We start from the raw sequence: 18605 nt of genomic DNA on the forward strand, positions 1-18605 counted from the left end.
AAGAGAAAAGGCTCAAGAGCTGGGCTTCAGGGCAGAAAACCCCACTGCTGTTGAACTATGTTATGGATGAAGTTGCTTATAAGTTTGTGGCAAAGAGGGTGGGATGTTGTGATTACATGACTAACCTGTCTAAAGGTTTTTCACCTAAAATGTCAACCTTTGAGAAATATTCAATAGTCCTTGAGCTATTTAATGAAAAACTGTTTCAAAAGAGTATGTATACCTTGTTGATGAGTGACACAACACAATGTAATCAATGAAAAAAACAGAATTCTTCAATACTAATCACTGAAATCCCTTTACTATGAACATTTTTTCATCAATCTACAAACATGTTGTAACAGAAGACAGTTCAGTTGTCACTTGAAAATTTCTAAATGCAGGAAGAGTTAATTTTACCAAAGAAACCCAAAGCAGTGACTTCCAGAAGTCTTACAGAAGATTTTTATCCAGGCTTTGCATTACAATAAACTGTCTATGATAATATGCAAAAAAAGTTCCTTTTGAAACAGTACGCTGAAAGCAGCAGCTGTCAGGAACTGTAAGTGATAACTCACCCCCCACTACTCGTACCCAACAGGCAAGAAATTGGATATTTAACATGGCCAGCTAGCTTCAATATCCCTACCAGTATTTCTTTTGTCAGAATGATCTGATAACGGTGAAGATTCATACTTTGAGCTAAGTTAGATGCTTCATCTCTCAGCAAATTCAGTGCAGAATGACAGATCTTGCTGAAGAAGGATTTGAAGGACCACAGCTATGAGCCTCTTCTCTCTGTGGACTCTGTACAGAGCTTAGATTCACTGCAATAGTCATGTATGTTGGAAAATGTCAGTCAGACTTTTCCTCCACCTCAGGAAAAACTAAAATGACAGCTATATTTCTGATTGGAAAGACAAATGATCTCAATTAAGGTTATAATTTTTTCTAAGTGCTATGAGCATGTTAGATACTCCTAATGTCATTCTGAAGTTTATGAAATAGGGGAACATGTCAGACTATTATACATGCATTAACTCCTACACATGTGTAAAAATAACTTTAAAAAGGACTTTCGTATGTCAGACTTTCAATAAACAAAGTATTTAATTAAACATAATGGAATTTACATAAAGTTTTCTTTTAAACTTTAGTCACTGACAAACAAATTGAAATTCAGGCAGCTGTTTTGTTTGCCCATTACCTTCCCAACCTCCTTTAATATTTCTGTGTTCACTGATTCTAAGATTTCTTTCTTGTTCGTTTTTCTTTTATAATCCAATCTTGCAATTACTTCTCAGCTGATACTGCAACTCTCTGAAGAGAGCAATCCTTCTTCGTAAGTCTGGCTGAGGCCAAAAATAACTCTGTCAGCTTCTGACAGGCTGAACTTAGCCAAGTGAAATGTTTTAACATTTTATCAACTTAATGAACAGGCGTATTTATAATGTGGACAATTTCACTGTCATTGTATGCAGACTACTGAACAGATTATGGAATGCATTTGTTTGGGAAATGCCGAATAGAAAATAAAATTTTTTACCAAAATGAAGTGGCCTTATACACTAAGCAATTTAAATATCCTTCGCCCATTTGAAATAAAGTGTCTTAGTGGTAACATCTACAATTGTAAAAATACCCGAAGAAAGGAATCTCACAAGGACAAATAACTAACTTCCAAATCATGAAAATTTGCTATATGCAAAAAGTACCACTACAAAATTCTATGACCAGTTTAAATATTACTATTAATGTAACAATGGAAATAAATATGTAGACTAAATATCTGCAGGTACTTTTAGTACTTTATAGTAGAAGGGGAAGGTTAAAAGTGGAAAATAAAAAATCTAACAGAAAAAAAAAGGGTGGGTTAACAATTGCTTACCCTCTTTTCTGCTACCTCATCCTCTCCTGTAGACTCTTTGCCATCATGTTCATCTCTCAGGGCTGGCATATGCTTTTTGTATGCTGGCTCTCTGTTTAAAGTTGTATATCCTATGTGTTCATAAATTGGATTTATTGTCATCTTGGAAATGTATTCAGCTGCCTTCGTTTCAATATAAAGAGTAATCAATCCATCTGTCACCAGGTCATGGATGGACTCAAAACGTTTCTCCCCAACAAAGTGTTTTCCATCGTAGTAGAGTCTGAAGTTTCTGGTTTGACTTCCAAATCTGCCTCAATGAAATGGGAAAGTTTTGTTTTTTAAAGAAAAGTAAGCAGAATAAATAAGAGTAAGCAAGCCTTTGCAAACAATTAAAAACACTTTATCACTTAAAACTGTGACTATGCTCTGTGTCTGGCTCAGCCAAGCTGGAGAATTAGCACAGATAGGAAGCAGAAATCAACAACAACTGCAGATAGATAGCCAAAACAGTGACTGTCCAAGAAGGATCTGTTTGTTCTCTTATTCTTTTAACCTCTCCATTATCCCATGGAAAAACTGAAAAATTACTTCACACTCTTTATGGCATTTTTTAGTACTTTACTACTACATCACCATAGCCAATTTGCTTGGCTCTGATATGAAGATATAATAGAGTCCTGTATTAGAGTTGATCAATATGGAGTTTTGATGCTGTCTCGGACCTCAGCGCCCCTGCTTGCTTGCAGGAAGAGGCCATTCAGGGTTCAGCTCAGCCTCAGTGCCAACAATTACACTGAAGCAGAACTGCTGCCAGAACCGGAGTAGCACAGGACAAAATGGCACAAGGGCAAGCATTCTTTATTCCTGGCCAAAGGCCCAGGACTAACTCTTTAAGCTTTGTACAAAATGCCTTCTGTGTTATGCTTGTTAAGTCCCAAGCTTCAAGCAAATCTTTGTAATATACAGGATATATAACACGAAAGCTTATCCAACACTGGCCATTCTGCAGCAGAGTGGAACAGGATTTAGACACAGGTTCTTAGCAACCATAAGAATGCAAATTTTACTGGAATAGTGGCATATTTTCCCAAACTGCACATAGAATCTGCAGCCATTTGCTGCCTCTAAGCAGTCTAAACATGTGAAAACACACCAGCGTTTGCACTTAGCAACAATCAACGCATTTCCTGGGGAGAAGATGAAGGCAAGAAGCTGCTTTCACAGCTCACTCCAGTGTTGTTCCTTAGTCAGATAGCAGGAAGGGTACTGGGCCCCCTTACTAGGTCAGATCTACCAATAAAGTATTAAAAACTAATTTTGAAAGGATGGATTGCTTTCACTTTACAATCAAACACTTCATAGGAGATGTTAAGGAACACAGTAAACATTGGTACTTTGCTGAAGTGGCTCCTCTTTTCAGTGAGGCCTTGCCAAACAGGAAAGCATAATTTTAGACCTTGCCTCAGGTAAAATATTGTACTCTTCTTGCAAATATGGGCAAACCCACATGTTTCTGGGATCTGTATTTTTAATGTGTTCTAAATCAAAATGCCAAACCTTCCCATTCCCCTATCAATAGTCTGACAGTGACTGCAATTTCAGAAGCTGCTATTTCTACATTACACTCAAGTGTGAGGGGGCTCTCAGGAATCTGCATCCTGCTCAGTAAGGAAAGAGAACACGATGTGTAGAACTATGTGGGCAAATTAATTGGTACTTTCATACACATTTTATACCACACAAACTAGAAGTTCATTGAATCAAACTGAAATGCAAGAAATTACAAAATGACAGAAACACATTTTTACCCAATGCTAATTTCATCACAAGATGCAATTCTGAGTGAATACAAGTAATTTAAAAAGTAGAAAGATAATGTTCTAAGTTACAGCAGAAGGGGTAGATGTGTTCAGGCTCACTCTTCAGCGCCTCTTTTTACTCAAAACGGTGTGTGGCAAACAAGCTCTGACCATGAGACATCCTCCTTCTATACCCTTGACTGTCAGAGAAGTCAATGTGAGCCAAGAGTGCTCAGCACTTAGCAGTGCTAAAATGAGCAACCTTCACTGTCATCTGCTCAGGTCAGTGGGAATAATGCACATTAAGCACATACAAGCACCTTGATGTTAAACTTCATCAGGAGAACCAAATAAGTTTGAAGGTGAAGAATAAGGGGCCTTAAATGACAACATACATTAGAATTACTTTGAGAGATACAAGTGAACTGCTGCTCTAATCAGTAACATCTGCTCTGACAGTATTTAGAGCAGAGTTTTAAACAAGCTGAAAGTCACTTCCTGCTCTCAGCTTTCTAGAAGAAAAACTATTACGCTAATCTTATCAAGAGAATGTAAGGCACAGAAAAGGCCTATTACTAAGTATGCACAGTGTCTTGATTTTGCAACACCCTTCAAAGTCTAAAATCAGTTCTGAAGAACAAGATGGACAAATACAGAGCAGAAACAGATGTTCCTAGAGGATTAGTCCTCTTTCCATCAGTGTCAGAAGGTGCGCCCTCCTACCCCAGGTATGTTTTACTGAGCAACCCCTATGCTGTACATCTGTTCAGACTGCTGCACATAAAGTGTGTCTTTGAGAGATACTATAAGGAATAGGTTTTCGAAGAGATGAAGGGTTTGCCTTTATCTAATTTCCCATTTGTTACAAATCAAACTTTTTTCTCCATTGCTTTCTTATTGGATACATTGTGAAGAAATGTACTGTTTTTCAAATCGTATCCTATTAGTAACACAGAGATAAATCCCCAAAATCCCTACCAATCAATGAAACAACAATCTCTTACAAAAACTGTCATCAACAGTGTGTCTCAGAATCCTCAGAATTTCTTTCAAACTCATTTAAATTTTTCCTGACCACACAATGAAATGATTTTGATCAAATTGCAATATAAAACAAATAGACATGTCCAATTGAAAATTATTAATCAAAACAAAGTCTTCAGTCCCTTCAGTATTACTTAAAACTATGGTTTAATTTTACAAGACTATTTCCTTATGTTTACTTTTTATAGCATTCCTTAAGTTGGAATTATGTATCACTGTGGCAACTAAGTAGAGCCAAGATTTGATATTTCAACTTCCTGATGGTCTCTTCCTAAAGGCAAGCACTAGTACCAGCTGGTTTTTGTTTAAGTAGAAAGCAGGACACAGATAAAGTATGTTCTCTTTTGGTTTAAAGAGGGGAACATCAGATGCTTTTCCAAGAAAATAAAAAGGCTTCTGACATGTCAAACAGACTCATTGTGTCCACTGTGCATTAGTTTGCAAGCAGCAGGACTACAGATAAAAGACTTTTTTTATTCCAAGTTGTCTGAAAAGCAATGACTTTGTCTAGTTCCTTTGGTTGCCAGTGGGGCAGAGCGGATAACAACGTGGGAAAATGTATTAAACGGTAGAGCAAATGTGGCCATTAATAAAGGACTGAGGAGCTGAATTAGGTATCGTACCATGAGAGAGACAGGCTGTGGAACCAGCCACCCACCTCTATGCAGCATTCACCGAAGAAACAAAAGGGAAAAGCAAAGGACTGAGAGCCCATACGCACTTTCTTACCATCTGAAAAGATGGATTTTACAGTCCACATACAGAATTATACAGTAGCTGTTCACCATTTTCACTATTTTATGGTAAGACTTTTTAGACCAAGGCATTATTTAAAATGTTTAGCTGTAACCAGACCACAGAGTTAAGGCCCTTCAGGACTACCTGTGTCCTCCTTACTTTCCAGCAACTTCATACACTGAACTGGGAAATCATAAATCTAAGCCTAAAGGTCACTTGGACTTAAATCTTCCCTTGGAGAAAGAGTGTCTTACTGTGCTTTGTGGCCAGAACTCAGAAGTCTTAACTAAAATTAGGTGCCAGAATTTCAGTTGTAACTTCTGAAAACTCTCAACCAACACTTATGACTAGAGTCTTGACACTCTGTAAGAAGCCACAGGAACATAAGCAATTTTGCAATCAGGAATGTCTCCTAATCATGCTGTGTTCTTGGAAGTGAAAATAAACTATTCCACAGATCGTCTTTTGGCCCATTTCCTTGTCAAACAAACACAAGCCTTGCATGCAGCCAATACCTCTTTTACATAGTTATGCCTGAAGGTCTCCAACTTCTGAGAGTAGCTAATTTTTAATATTTATTGGCAACAACATTTCTGAGGATGGCCAGGGAATTGTGGAACTTGCCAAATTTCCAGAGTACCTGCCTGACAAATAACATAGTTTTCAAAATCTTAGCAGTATTTTACGAGAACACAATACGTATAAATGAAATAAAATGCATTAGGGATTGGAAGTAAAGGTGCATTTTATACAAGTGGTGACGAAAAATCCTCATTGTCTGATATGGCTGGGAAGGGTGGCAGAGTACAGTTACTATGGATAGCTTTCCAGTGCCGTTTGGAAGGGGAGCACTGGTTGTCTGTCCAACTGTTGGTTATGAATGTTAAGTATAAAGTTATACCTAAAGCCCAGTAAGATCCACACGCTGGCTCAATGCTTGATATTTCAGTTCAGCATGGAAAATGTATGGCATCCTTCAGAGCAGCAAACAAAACCCAGAGCTGGAACTGCAACATGTCTATCCCATGCCAATGCAGACACAACCCTCAATTCCCTCTATCTAATCAGGATCAAATAAAAACATTCAGAGCTTGTTCTCTATCACTGACAGCAGCTTCCCAGCAATTTCTCTCAGTTGAGACTGAAGACTTTTACCTGCATCACTGCCAACACTTCCTTGTCTATGAGGGAAAACAATACTGTGCAAATAGTGAGCTGCAAACAGCAGGCAGTGGAGACCAGAGCAATGGCACTTCCCTGTGGATCATAAGCACTGTCAGGGACAAACCAACTGCTCTAGGGCATCAGCAGTAGGCAACAGCTGCTGAAAACAATGAAGACAAAGTGTTATCAGCCCTTGGTACCTGTAATGGAGTGTTTCACTAATAAATCTAACAAAATAAGAAATGTATTCTTTTGTCTCAATCTCTTATTTTACTATTAATAGCTGATTTTCACCATCTCAAACTCTGAATGTCAGCTGATCAAGGAGTATGTATACTCCTTAATATGAAGTAAGATCACTTACCTCTTACTGTTCTTGATCAATGATAAGCATTTGAAAATAACCTGTTTGGTTCGAACAGATGCATTACCTCTCCTCAGTACTGTGCTTACATGCTCTATTCCATTTTAACTTGATATCAATTGCTAGGATTGAATTGATGATTGCATTAGAATCAATACCAATGTTTGGACAATGTTTTAATGCCTTTTCTACCTGATGGAAGTTCTGTGCTTCCTGCAAAAAGACTCACTGTGGTTAGAGGTTGAGACACATTTGAATTCTGTAAACACGTGGGAAGGTAGTAAAAGCCTGATATCTTTTCTTTATTTGAAAATATTTGGAAACCTATGCCAACTTGTTTGGAATAAACACCTTCTGAAAATGCTACTAGCAGGAAAGTTAGTAAACTTTCACAGTTTCATATTAAATAAAGAATTGTATTTCTTTACCAAAATTCTTTAAGAAAGGTTCTTCAAGAGTTAATTTTACAGTGTGACCTCATGCTACTAAGAGCTTTCCTATTACTTTAAAATAGAACTGTGTTTCAGTTCTTCTAAATTAAGGTATCAACTTCAGAATCACAGACTATTCTGAGTTGGAAGGGACCCATAAGGATCATCAAGTCCAACTCTCACCAGTGCCTGCTCAGCAAACTTCAAAATGTGCCTGCAAATTTTACTTGACATATAATGTTTTCCTTTTAGGTCATTTATGATATTGTTTTTCTGGTATATTTATAGGTAGAACAACATCGGAAATGTAACGGAAACTTTCCTGCAACTGTGTACTATGGAGAGAGAACTGCCATAGCATGACACTCAAATGTTCATTTTTATTTCACTTAGAGCAGCTTTTCCTACAAATGCTTAAGGTCATAGAGGCACAGAATGGTTTGGGTTGGAAGGGACCCTCAAAGGTCATCTAGTCCAATCACCCTACAATAAGCAGAGATATCTTAACCTACACCAGGATGTTCAGAGCACTGTCCAATGAATTTTTCCAGGGATGGGCATCTACCACCTCATCTGGGCAATCTGTTCCAGTGTATTACCACCTTCATCATAAAAAATTTCTGTATCTATGTTAAATCTTCCCTCTTCTAATTTAAAAGTTATTCATGACTGTTGTATTTCTGTTTTGTTTCTATAGACTTTCTCACACTAAAAGGAGCTTGCTCTGAATTTATTTACTAAAACAATATGCATATTGTAATTCAGCATATCAAGGAAAACTGAGTGGAAGATATCAAGTCCAAACCTAAATAAATGTCCTTATCATAAAATAGCTTTGCAAGTGCAAAAAGGGTTTTTGGAGAGCAGAGTGGAAAAACATTGCTTTTATTGTTTCTGTTCTGTGATTTGGTTTTTTTTTCCTAATGTATGCAGCAGGTTGTTGTTTAAGGTCTCAAAAAACCCCCTTTAGATTAAAAATAACTACAGTAAGATTTCTGTTTCACAGAGATTTTGTCAAATCAGGCTTGCCTTAACCCACTGTTAATTTCAACCTTACAGTGCAGGTTCACTTAATTTACTTAAAGCTATTACAGCATTTGCTACTCATTTAACTTGTTTTCTCAGTGTATTCTACTTCTGATCTTCTGGTACTCATTCATCAATTTTCACAAGCCGTGAGATTCACCAATACACTCACCCAGTTCTCTAAGATGTTTTTTTCCTCAATGCTGCATTCCTTAACAATAAATAAGCATAATAATGTAAAATGACATGGTTCCTGCATGTATGACAGGCATTGTTAGAATTTTTGGGGTTACTAACAGTTCATCAATGAAGATTAATAGCTTTTGTATTATTATATTCTGTTTTTCTAGAATACCATTTCTTCTGTCATACAAGTGCAACAATAGCTGGGGCAGATTTATTACTGAAACTGTTGGAATTCATCTACTCATCTCAAGACATAAAAGAAAAAAAATAGCTTGATTCTCTTCCTATCACCTATCAGATCAAGAGGAACCATAGTTACATCAGCTGAGCTACATCAAGAATAAAGAAGGGAGAAGGAAGAGGAAAATGGGCCAGATAACATTTATCGCTGTCAGTTGTTTTAGTGTTTGAATAATTCATAAATGTTTTGATGAAAACAATTATGAGATTAAACAACAATAGAAGGCTATTGTGTGCTGCCTTGATAACATGTTTCTAAAAGCATCAATAGCATCTAGAGCTGAAGGACTTTGTTGCTTATTGATGAACCACAGGAATCAAGATGTTTCTCCAAATACAAAAAATTCTAAATATGTATTCCAAAAACATACAAAAGAGTAGACCAATCAAAATTACTAACTTGAAGAATATTTCTAACTAGCACTTTCTAAAAGCAGTAGAAAAGAAGAGGCATTCCAGTAGAACCCGCAGAAGACAGAAGAGATACGTGTACTTCTGACAGGGAGGAGAGTGCAATGTATGCCATGTACTTGTGTACACAAATTAATTATCAACTGATTGCATTACAGCTTGACTTTTTACTATTTCAACTCCAACAATGCCTAGAAGCTTCAAACCTGGCAGACATTACACACCATAAAAATAGCACAGTACAACACAGAGTCCTGCTCAGGAACTGAGTGGGGGTAGTCTGAGACACGGGGTCTGACTTTCAGTCTGCCTGGGCCATTTTTAAGAGAGCCTGGGCTTCTGTACTGAACAGGCAGGTCAGACAATAGGGGAGAGAAAATATCCTCTCTGACAGAGAAATGGGGCATGCAAAACCTAAGAGCTTCAAGCCAAGTCACATATGAAGCCAAGAAGTGAGCCCAGATCTTCTGAGCTCCACCACAGCACCTCACCACAAGCCCAATGCCCCCACTGTGCACCAGGTCACAGCAGATCTCTGTGGCACAGCAGGAGCTGCAGTCAGGATGAAGGGCATGGCATAAAATGAACATGAGCTATCTGCACCGAGCACAGACTTCTGGACAAGTACTACCAAAAAAGTTCACGCCACCACCAAAGCACATTCCTCTGAGAAGTGCTGAACTTACACAAGCAGGAGAAAGACTGCAGTAAACAACCGCCAAAGATAAATTAGACACTCTAGCCAAAAGAAAATAGAGCTGACAACAACAACAGATGGGAAGAGGAGAGGAGGAGAACAGGAACACAGCAAGAAGACATGAACCATAAGGAAAAAAGCATTCTAATCTGTGGGAGGACCTAAGTAGCCAGTTAATTACTCATTAAAGTTAGTAGCTATTTATTATTGTTATAAATACTTAAGTGAACCCATCCAGGTAGTGTCCAGGTGTGCATACATAAGGCAGATGACATGCTGGACATTTATGCTGTTTACTGGTAGCTGAACTTTCCAAGTTACTGATAAATTAACAGAGTATATTATTTAGTGTGAAATTTTATAAAGGGAAAGAAATTTTTTACATGGAAGATCATTTATATATAGGGCCAACTGGTTTACTTGAGAGGAGAAAAGCAAGCTCCAAAATTTATCACCACATTTTTCCCTGGGTTTTTCAGCTAGCAACCAAGGCATGTTGCGTGAATATTTTAGAAAGGTTTCTAGAAACTGAATTCAGCCCTTGCTACTGCCAATCACTGCATTTGCAAATCAGGTAAAAAAATACGCAGAAAGATATGCAAAGTTTAGTCTTTAAAATGGTCTTTATATTTTTTTCCTACCAACTAGCATGATGTCAGAATACTGTTACCATGGTAAAGTGGAGGGATGCAGTCAGCTACTGTTTTGCTGGGCACCTTCTGACTACTTATAGATCAGCTGTGGATTCAGGATAAACTAGACCAAATTTTGATACCTCCATCATTCAAGAAACATAGTTCAGCTATTTATCACATAGAAAGTAGTTGCAAACAATTGTTTTTTCCCCAATTGCTCTCCCATGTCCCAGTCTGTACAACGAGGCTTTTCAGCAGAATGCAGATGCACAGTTCTAACCTCTGAATTCAAGCAGCCTTTTGCAGATGTTGAATTCTACATGTGTAAGTAACCCCACAGCAATTATCACATGTTCTGGAACAGCACTACACACGTGTCCCTAAGGAGCCCATAGAAAATAAACAGCATCTAGCTACCACGGCAGTTGTCCTCTGAAATTTAAACGGTTCATCTGCAGCTTTGTGCTTTAATAGCATACCAATTAGGTCTCCTTTTAAAATGCCAGTGGTTAGTTTCTTAACACAATTTCATAATTTAGGGACACAGAACATGAGTATGAATTTCTTGCACAACACATGTAGTTGGTCAGCTAAAAGAAAGATTACTAATTTTTGACATTTATTTCAACTCAAGAATTCTTTCCTGGTGCTACATGGTCTTGAATGTGCCCTAACCCCCAAACACAAAGAAAACATGACTCATAATCACGGATCATATTATTACCTTTTTTTTTTCAAATCATGCTGCAAAACCTTATTTCGATTCATTCTCAGTATCACAACAATAGAATTTGCAGGAAGGGAAACCATGGTAACCAATTAAATGTGCTACAGCAGATATCTGCTCAAAAGAACATGCAGTACCATCACACTTCAACGCCTACCCACTAGTACAATCTCTACCCATTTCCTCTTTATCCTCCTCTTAATTATTAAACAAGCTCCCCACCACAAAAGGCTCCACTGCAACCCCTATCTTACTGTTACTGTCATTTGCTGTAGGTCCTAACATTAAGCAATGTACTACTCTTTTGCCAAATTTAAAAGCAGATCTAATAGCTCCAGAAGCCAATTAGGAATTTTCATTCTATTAATCTGTTTGGAACACTGAATTAACATTACAATTTTTATATTTTATATTTTATATATTTTTATTGTAACATAAAGTTGCTGATACGTATGGACACACACACACGTACATATATATATATAAAAAATAATTTCTCATGTTAGTAATTTTTTTTAAACCTCAGGATTGCAAAACATTTTCAGTGGCATTCTCTGCTTAAGTAATTAGTAAACATTGGTGAATGAATCCATGATTAAGTACCAGCATTAATTATAGCAGGGTGCTGATTTGCTGCTCTCGTTTGTGTTTATGCTTCGGTCTCTTATCTGGTGTCTGAGCTGATACGATTTTACAGGCCTCCTTAGGCTCTGGACATCAATTTTATTTGAAGGACAGCTCTGAATATTTAGTCAAAGTTAAACACTTAAAGCAAAATGTAAATTATCATTTTCTTTTTCCTTAACAACATACTTCTACCTCTGTTACAAATTCTGAGAAATTTGTTTTTTGGAAAAAACCCACCCTCTTTTGTTTCAAATTTAAATTTAAAAAGTAGTCTGCCTTAAAAAAAGTTCATGGTGCAAATTCACTGCACAATAATGGATGAAAGTAGACAAAAATAGCTCATCAGAAGATGATCAAGATGCAGCTTCTTATATAAGTGGAAAGCAGATTTTACAGTAACTCAACAGCAACTTTAAAAACTGAGAAGTTTTTCTGGGTAAGAGTCATTTTCCCTACCTTATTGAAAAAGAAGAAACATTAAAAATCTTCCCTTTGAACTCAGTTAACTATTCCACAGTATGGCAGTAAGAATACTTGACTGCCTCGCTTAAGCCTGCAAAAATATTATTTTTTCCTGTCCTATATTTGGTCATTTAAGCAGTGCTAGGCTATGTCTGTAGCTATTGCAGCTCAGGAACAAGATCTTTAAATATACTAAAGCTAGTTCTATAAAAATGCACAGCCCAATGCTTCACGGTGGTCAAAATTCATTTAGAAAGGTTTAGAGAACAAAGAACTAAAGCACTGTGGCCCATTTAATCTTGAACAGGATGAGCTGTCCTGGCTGGTACAAACACGACGTTGAGACTTTAGACATCAGCTACAATAGCTGATGGAATCAAAGTGTTCCACGATGATTTGAGGAGTTGTCTTGCTTTGCTCCTCAGGACAAAGCACAAAAACCCCTTTCCACTGAAGAAAAGACAACTGGAAATATTTCATTACAAAGACATCATACCTTGCCACAGGAAGGGATATGATCCTGTTTCACTAAACTGCTCTTCACGACTGGATGCACTGGGTTTTTCAGGATTCCCAGGCATGCTGACACAAACACAGGAAGAAATCTGCCAGAGCTGGATGTGCTGAGCTGTCTGTATTCACGGAATTGCCTCCCTCCCCAGCAGAAGAACTAGTAACTACAAACCCCGAGACAAACCTGTCTCAGTCTCAACATCAGCTGCTCCTACCCAAAGCTACCACAACACTTGTATTTCCTGATGAACTGGGATGTCATGATGCAATCACACTTCATAGGCAGCTTCCAATTTGCCCTAATCAGAATTGAGTGACTGTCAAAAACCAACAAATCAGGCAACAAACACAGTGAGAGACTGAACAGATACACAGACATACAAGAGGAACCAAGTATTTATGTCCAGAATCAATGGGTGCCCTCAAGAATCTAAATTTTTCTTTACCTTTATCCATTTTTTCCAAAACATGCTGAAAAACAATCAGAAAATATGGATTTTTATTTTATGTTTTGTCACTATGTTATTTGTTGCAGAATTAGAGCACCTCTAGAGAATTACTGGGTTAACTTCATAAAATTCCATGAAACCTCTTCTGTGTCTGTTTCTTTATATAAAACTAACAGCTGACCAAGTTTTCTTTCCTCCCACACCTTCTTAAGGGTAAAAAAAGGGAAGGAAGGAAAAGCAAAAAACATACTGAAGTGATCTGAAAATCAACATGACTGCTTGAAGGACAGAGTGGCACTTAAACCTAGTATGAAAATATGAAATAGATTAACACAGCTAGAAGAGAAAGGGAGAAATCAGAGGCCTTGAACTCAATCAAAGTCTTCTGTTGAACTTGGAAAGGTTTTGCTCATACATACCACCCTGCTGTCAAGATCCGTTTGTGGCCATGGAAATTATATTCTTAAATTTCTACAGCAAAAAGGGCTACTTTTGCCATCTGGCAGTGTACTGACACAAACACAAATGATGGTCTCAAAAAATGCTATAAATTACAGGTAACATTATATAAACTCATGATGGCAATCACAGCAAACTTCTCACAGTTAGGATGAACAGATTGCAGAAAGGACCTAGTCTTTAAAAGAGGCTACAGTGCCAGCAATGCAGGCAATGAGCACACTGGATAATGGGTATATTCTGCATATGTAATTCCAAGGAGAGGAAAAAGAGAAACTGAGCAAAACTCTCCCTCCAGTCAATGGAAACGCAGACTCCTGCTACACTTTCCACTAGAATGAAAAAGAAATCCTAGTGGTAAAATTCCCACATGTGAAAGGCTGCAGTTCACAGAGCCCCAACTAAGGTATGACAGTAAAGACCCTCTTTCATAACTTTGAAGGCCAACAGCAAGATAACAAACCATTACCTGCTGTGGGACGGAAAGCAGCCACCTACACCCACTGACCTTAATACACAAGGCATTCAGGTAGTACTTAAACATAATGAAATGGCTGCAAGGTGATTCAGATTCTGATGTGTTTTCCCAAATTCTGAATTTCCTCAAACTAAATCCATGATAACAGCTTTCCTACCATTTGAAACCTTTTCCCAAACTGATCACTAACATTTATCCATTCTTTTTTCTATTTGGTATAAAAATTTAGTTTATTGCTTTCAAAGAGGTTTTCCAGTTTGAAAGATATATCATCAAACCTGGAAAAAAACCCATCTTTTGACCTGCTGAACTGGAGGTGCATTTGAAAAACAAGCTGTAGCAATAGATCCTACAAGATGCTCAACAGCTTTGTCTTTGACAGTCTATAGGTCCGTGCCTTCTGCACCATCAGAAGCAAGGGGCAGGAGCTCTGTTTTCAACCCAGGTGTTACAACAACTGTTTTCTTTCTAGCTTTAAAGGAATATTGCAAAAGCAGAAGATAAAATTGAGTATTAAAGAAACACCAAATTTACACTGTTAATGAAAATCAGTGTGTCAATAATGTTCCTCTTTGGAATCTTATTATTACAGAAACAAATATCTCATTAAAATATATTCCTTTTTTTCCCTGAAAAAGAAAATTAATTCATCACAATCTATTATTTCAAGATATCACATTTTAATTGTACTCTTATTTTATCCATAAAAACTTTCAGTAAGTGCATCTTCTCCCTCAATATTCTTCTACCCCACTTAGATCTAAAACATTGCTAATAATCACCATTTTCCATCTGAGTATTTAGGTGTATCGCACAGGCCAGAATAACCTTCATTTTCATGTAAGTAATTAAACTATTTTAAACTTACATTTATTTGAGCGTTTATTTCAGTTTTATATTTTTATCTAATCCACTTGCTAGGATTTTGCAGAGTGTGGAAGCAGATCTGCAGACATTGTTGGCCAGCAGGTGTTCAGACAAAAACCTCTGCTGATTTATTGCCATCCCACAGAGGGAGAACTAAGTGCTCTTGAGCCACTGCTAGCCAGAAAGCAACCCACATGGCAGACTAGTTGGGGGAACTCATAAGATGCCTTTTATTTCTTGACCACCTGCTCTCACAACATCTGCATGGGGTCACATCATTATGTAGTGGGAAAAGGGCAAAGTGAAGCATCACCAGCAAACCCACAATTGCTGTTATCCCGATCTACAAACAATCAGGAATGCCAGCACTTTAGAAAGGGATAGGGAAGGTCAAAGAAACGGAATCTGTAATTAGGGCAAAAAAGTACCATGATTTAAAAAAAAAAATCACAAGGAAGTTTTAGATCTGAGGTCAACAACGCAGTAAAACCCTTTGAATATTTTATAAATTTAAAAATTAAATATTAATTACTGACCTTAATGCCAAAGTGTAGGTTCCAGGTTGCCTTTGGCTTTCACGAATGAGATAACTTCCCTCTGCAACACTTAATAATTGGTCAGCTTCCTCCCTTGAGATCATCCCATGGAATCTAAGGAACAAAAATTTTTTTGAAACTTAGGCCTTTTCTCTTTTAAATTTCCTTTCACTCTTCTTTTAAAAAGCACCAGCCACAGTAATTAAAAAAGAAACTGATTTGCAGAAATCTACAGCTTAAATTAATCTCCCTTTCTGCCTGTATTTGAAGTCACTTTAAACGGTTTAGAACGGCTTCTAGGAAACAATATCTATGAAACAACTATATTGCTTTTTAAATCTGCATCTATCAATTTAATTTGTAGAAATAAATCCTTTTCCTCCTGCTGGCTTCACATGTTTTGTGCCAGTGGCATGCAATCAAACATTTTGAAGCATTCAAGGATATTACATGCAATCCCCAAGTTCTTAGCAACTTGCCATAATCTCAGTAATTACTGGTGTAATAATCTAGCAACACTACACATCTTTTACCAAAATAAATATAAGTAAGATCTGCTTTGTTTCTCCACACTAAATCTAATCATCTTTGCCTTGGCAAACTAAAACAGAAAACACATAAAGACTGTACACATATTGCATTTGTGATCCAAATATCTTTTCTTCCTACACAGAAACACCTTTTTGCAAAGTCAGCTGGAGAGAGAGGTAGAAAAAGACAATCCTTTCAAAGTACAGAAACATATGTATGTTTTTCTATTTTAAAATAGCACTCAGTGATACCTATATCCATCAGAAACTGCAGCTGTAGTTTTAGGCAGAAAGAAGTGATGGTACTGTAATAATAATCTGATGGTGAGCAAGGACACACTGCTCTAAAACACACAGAAGAAACAAAGGGCACACAGGAAACACCTGCCAGCCTCTGTAACTAGAACCAGATAAACTACTTTCAGAGATGTATGCTACTTACTCTCTTCCATAATATTTGGGTCTGTTCTCTACCTAGAAGAAACAACAGAAATTGTAATGTTCATAATAAGAGAACCTATACAGAAGGCATATTGTCTACAACATAGTATTAAAAATAAGAAAGGGTATAATGTGAAAGTACAGACAAAACCCATCAACCATCCAGAATTCCCCCTGTGATTAGAATACAAGGAAACCAAAGGTAGAGAAATGATGAGCCACTTGGATCATGTCATGCTCAGGGACTCTGCATATACAAATGGATGGCATTAAACATTGCTTGTACAAACTGCCAAAAAGGGGCAACAAAAGTTTGAATTTCATGCATGTAAGTGCACTGTATTCTTGAGTGCACTAATACAGTGAAACATCTATAAAATGCTTAAATTTACACGTTACCTTCCATCATAGAGCTGTTGATACCACTGCTCAGAGAAATAAAGCCACTACCATATCCTCTCAGAGTGAGAGCGAATGGTTAATGAAATGATCAAGTGCCTAAGACTTGTACTTCTTGACTTCATTAAACTGTGTGATCTGCAATATCACCTAAAAGGTCTCAACAATAGGTATGCCTGTGTTATGTCCCATCTTGTCCATGCTCTAGAGACTACACCGTGTAAATGCACACAGCATGCAAAGGTGTCAGAATACAATTTGCCTGATAATTATTTTAAATGAAGTAATGCACCTGCATTTTTCCAGGAAGTTCAAAGCCAACTGAGGAACAGCAGATCTCCCAGAAATCAGCTCAATAATCTAAATGACCAGATTATCCTTCCTTGGTAAATTTAAAGGAGTAAACACCTTGGGGAGTAAAATTCAACAGTTATACAGTCTGAGTTACAGAAGTATAAAATGATCCAGCTATACGGAAAAACAAAATACAGTAAACTGCCATTTCAGTTTCTTTTTTCCATCTTCTCAACAAAAACCCTATTAATATTAGCACTTCTCTCCAGTTATTTCAGTGCAGTATAAAGATTTTATACATCCTGATGTACAGTCTAATAGTAATTCTTCCACATTCCCAGAAATGAAAAACTATTGTGACGGTTCATCACTTTTGAAAAAACAATCCATCACTGGAAAGATTTATCTTGTTCTAAATGATTTCCTTTTCCTTTATAACAGCAAACAAGAGCTGACTGGTGTGATAATTGTCTTCAAAGGGCCTGAAGAGACTGGATCATTGAAAAAAAGAAGAAAAGGTCTTAGATATATTTTGTTAGAAGTAGGCTATTTCTTCAATAAGAAGATAGCAGCATGAACAGAAAAAAGTGAAAGCATTTTGTTATTGATATTATAGAAACTTGCAACAATTCCTAACTAAAACCCTTAAGCCAAGACACTAGTTTCAGACAGTTATTTAAAGAAGAAACCTGTCATGAATAAGATTTCATTGTCTGTCTACTGAGATTTTATATTTATCTCAGTGAATTTATACGACAGAACTGGAAAATTTATATATGCAAAACCATTCCTTTTCAGAAGTGGATTAGTAATGTGACAGGGCATATTCAGAGTACTTGCAAATCCTAAGATAATTTATAATATACTCTGTGTGCAAACATTTGAAAATGTGAACTGGCAAAAGATTGGAGCAAAGGATGAGAAACAAAGCTCCACCAAACTTCAAGGCAATTGTAGCTGGGCTTACAGTTCATCTCAGTGGATGATGAGTTAAAGAGAAAAATAACCACTTCTGTTAACACTGAATCTCTACTAATCAGTTTGACCAACTTGCAAAAACTTCAGTATAAATGTTGTTGTGCAGCAGTTTTTGCTTATATAAAACAGTGCAGCTAGAACCTCAATTCACTGAGTTTTATTGCCTGTTTGTGTTTTGTTTTTTTTCATAACTTTTAAAATTTATTATAATATTAGAGGGTTTTTGATACCTAGATTGAATACATATATCAAGAGTTTAAG

At 37.0% G+C, this 18605-nt stretch overlaps 1 protein-coding gene across 3 annotated transcripts in view; it reads right to left on the reverse strand.

Annotated features, from left to right (window-relative positions):
• Positions 1 to 18605, reverse strand: part of CHN1 (chimerin 1) — a 97064-nt gene that overhangs the window by 47824 nt on the left and 30635 nt on the right. For 2 of the 3 annotated variants that reach the window (XM_071561985.1, XM_071561987.1), the window contains 3 exons: positions 16675 to 16702; positions 15703 to 15816; positions 1868 to 2156 (listed from right to left, as the gene is read on the reverse strand). In XM_071561985.1, the coding sequence (XP_071418086.1) occupies positions 1868 to 2156; positions 15703 to 15816; positions 16675 to 16702 (431 nt within the window). The remainder of the gene's footprint in view (positions 1 to 1867; positions 2157 to 15702; positions 15817 to 16674; positions 16703 to 18605) is intronic. The other variant, XM_071561988.1, reaches the window with a different exon arrangement.

The sequence above is a fragment of the Pithys albifrons genome, chromosome 8 (genome assembly GCF_047495875.1).
Source record: "Pithys albifrons albifrons isolate INPA30051 chromosome 8, PitAlb_v1, whole genome shotgun sequence".
Classification (NCBI taxonomy): Eukaryota; Metazoa; Chordata; class Aves; order Passeriformes; family Thamnophilidae; genus Pithys; species Pithys albifrons.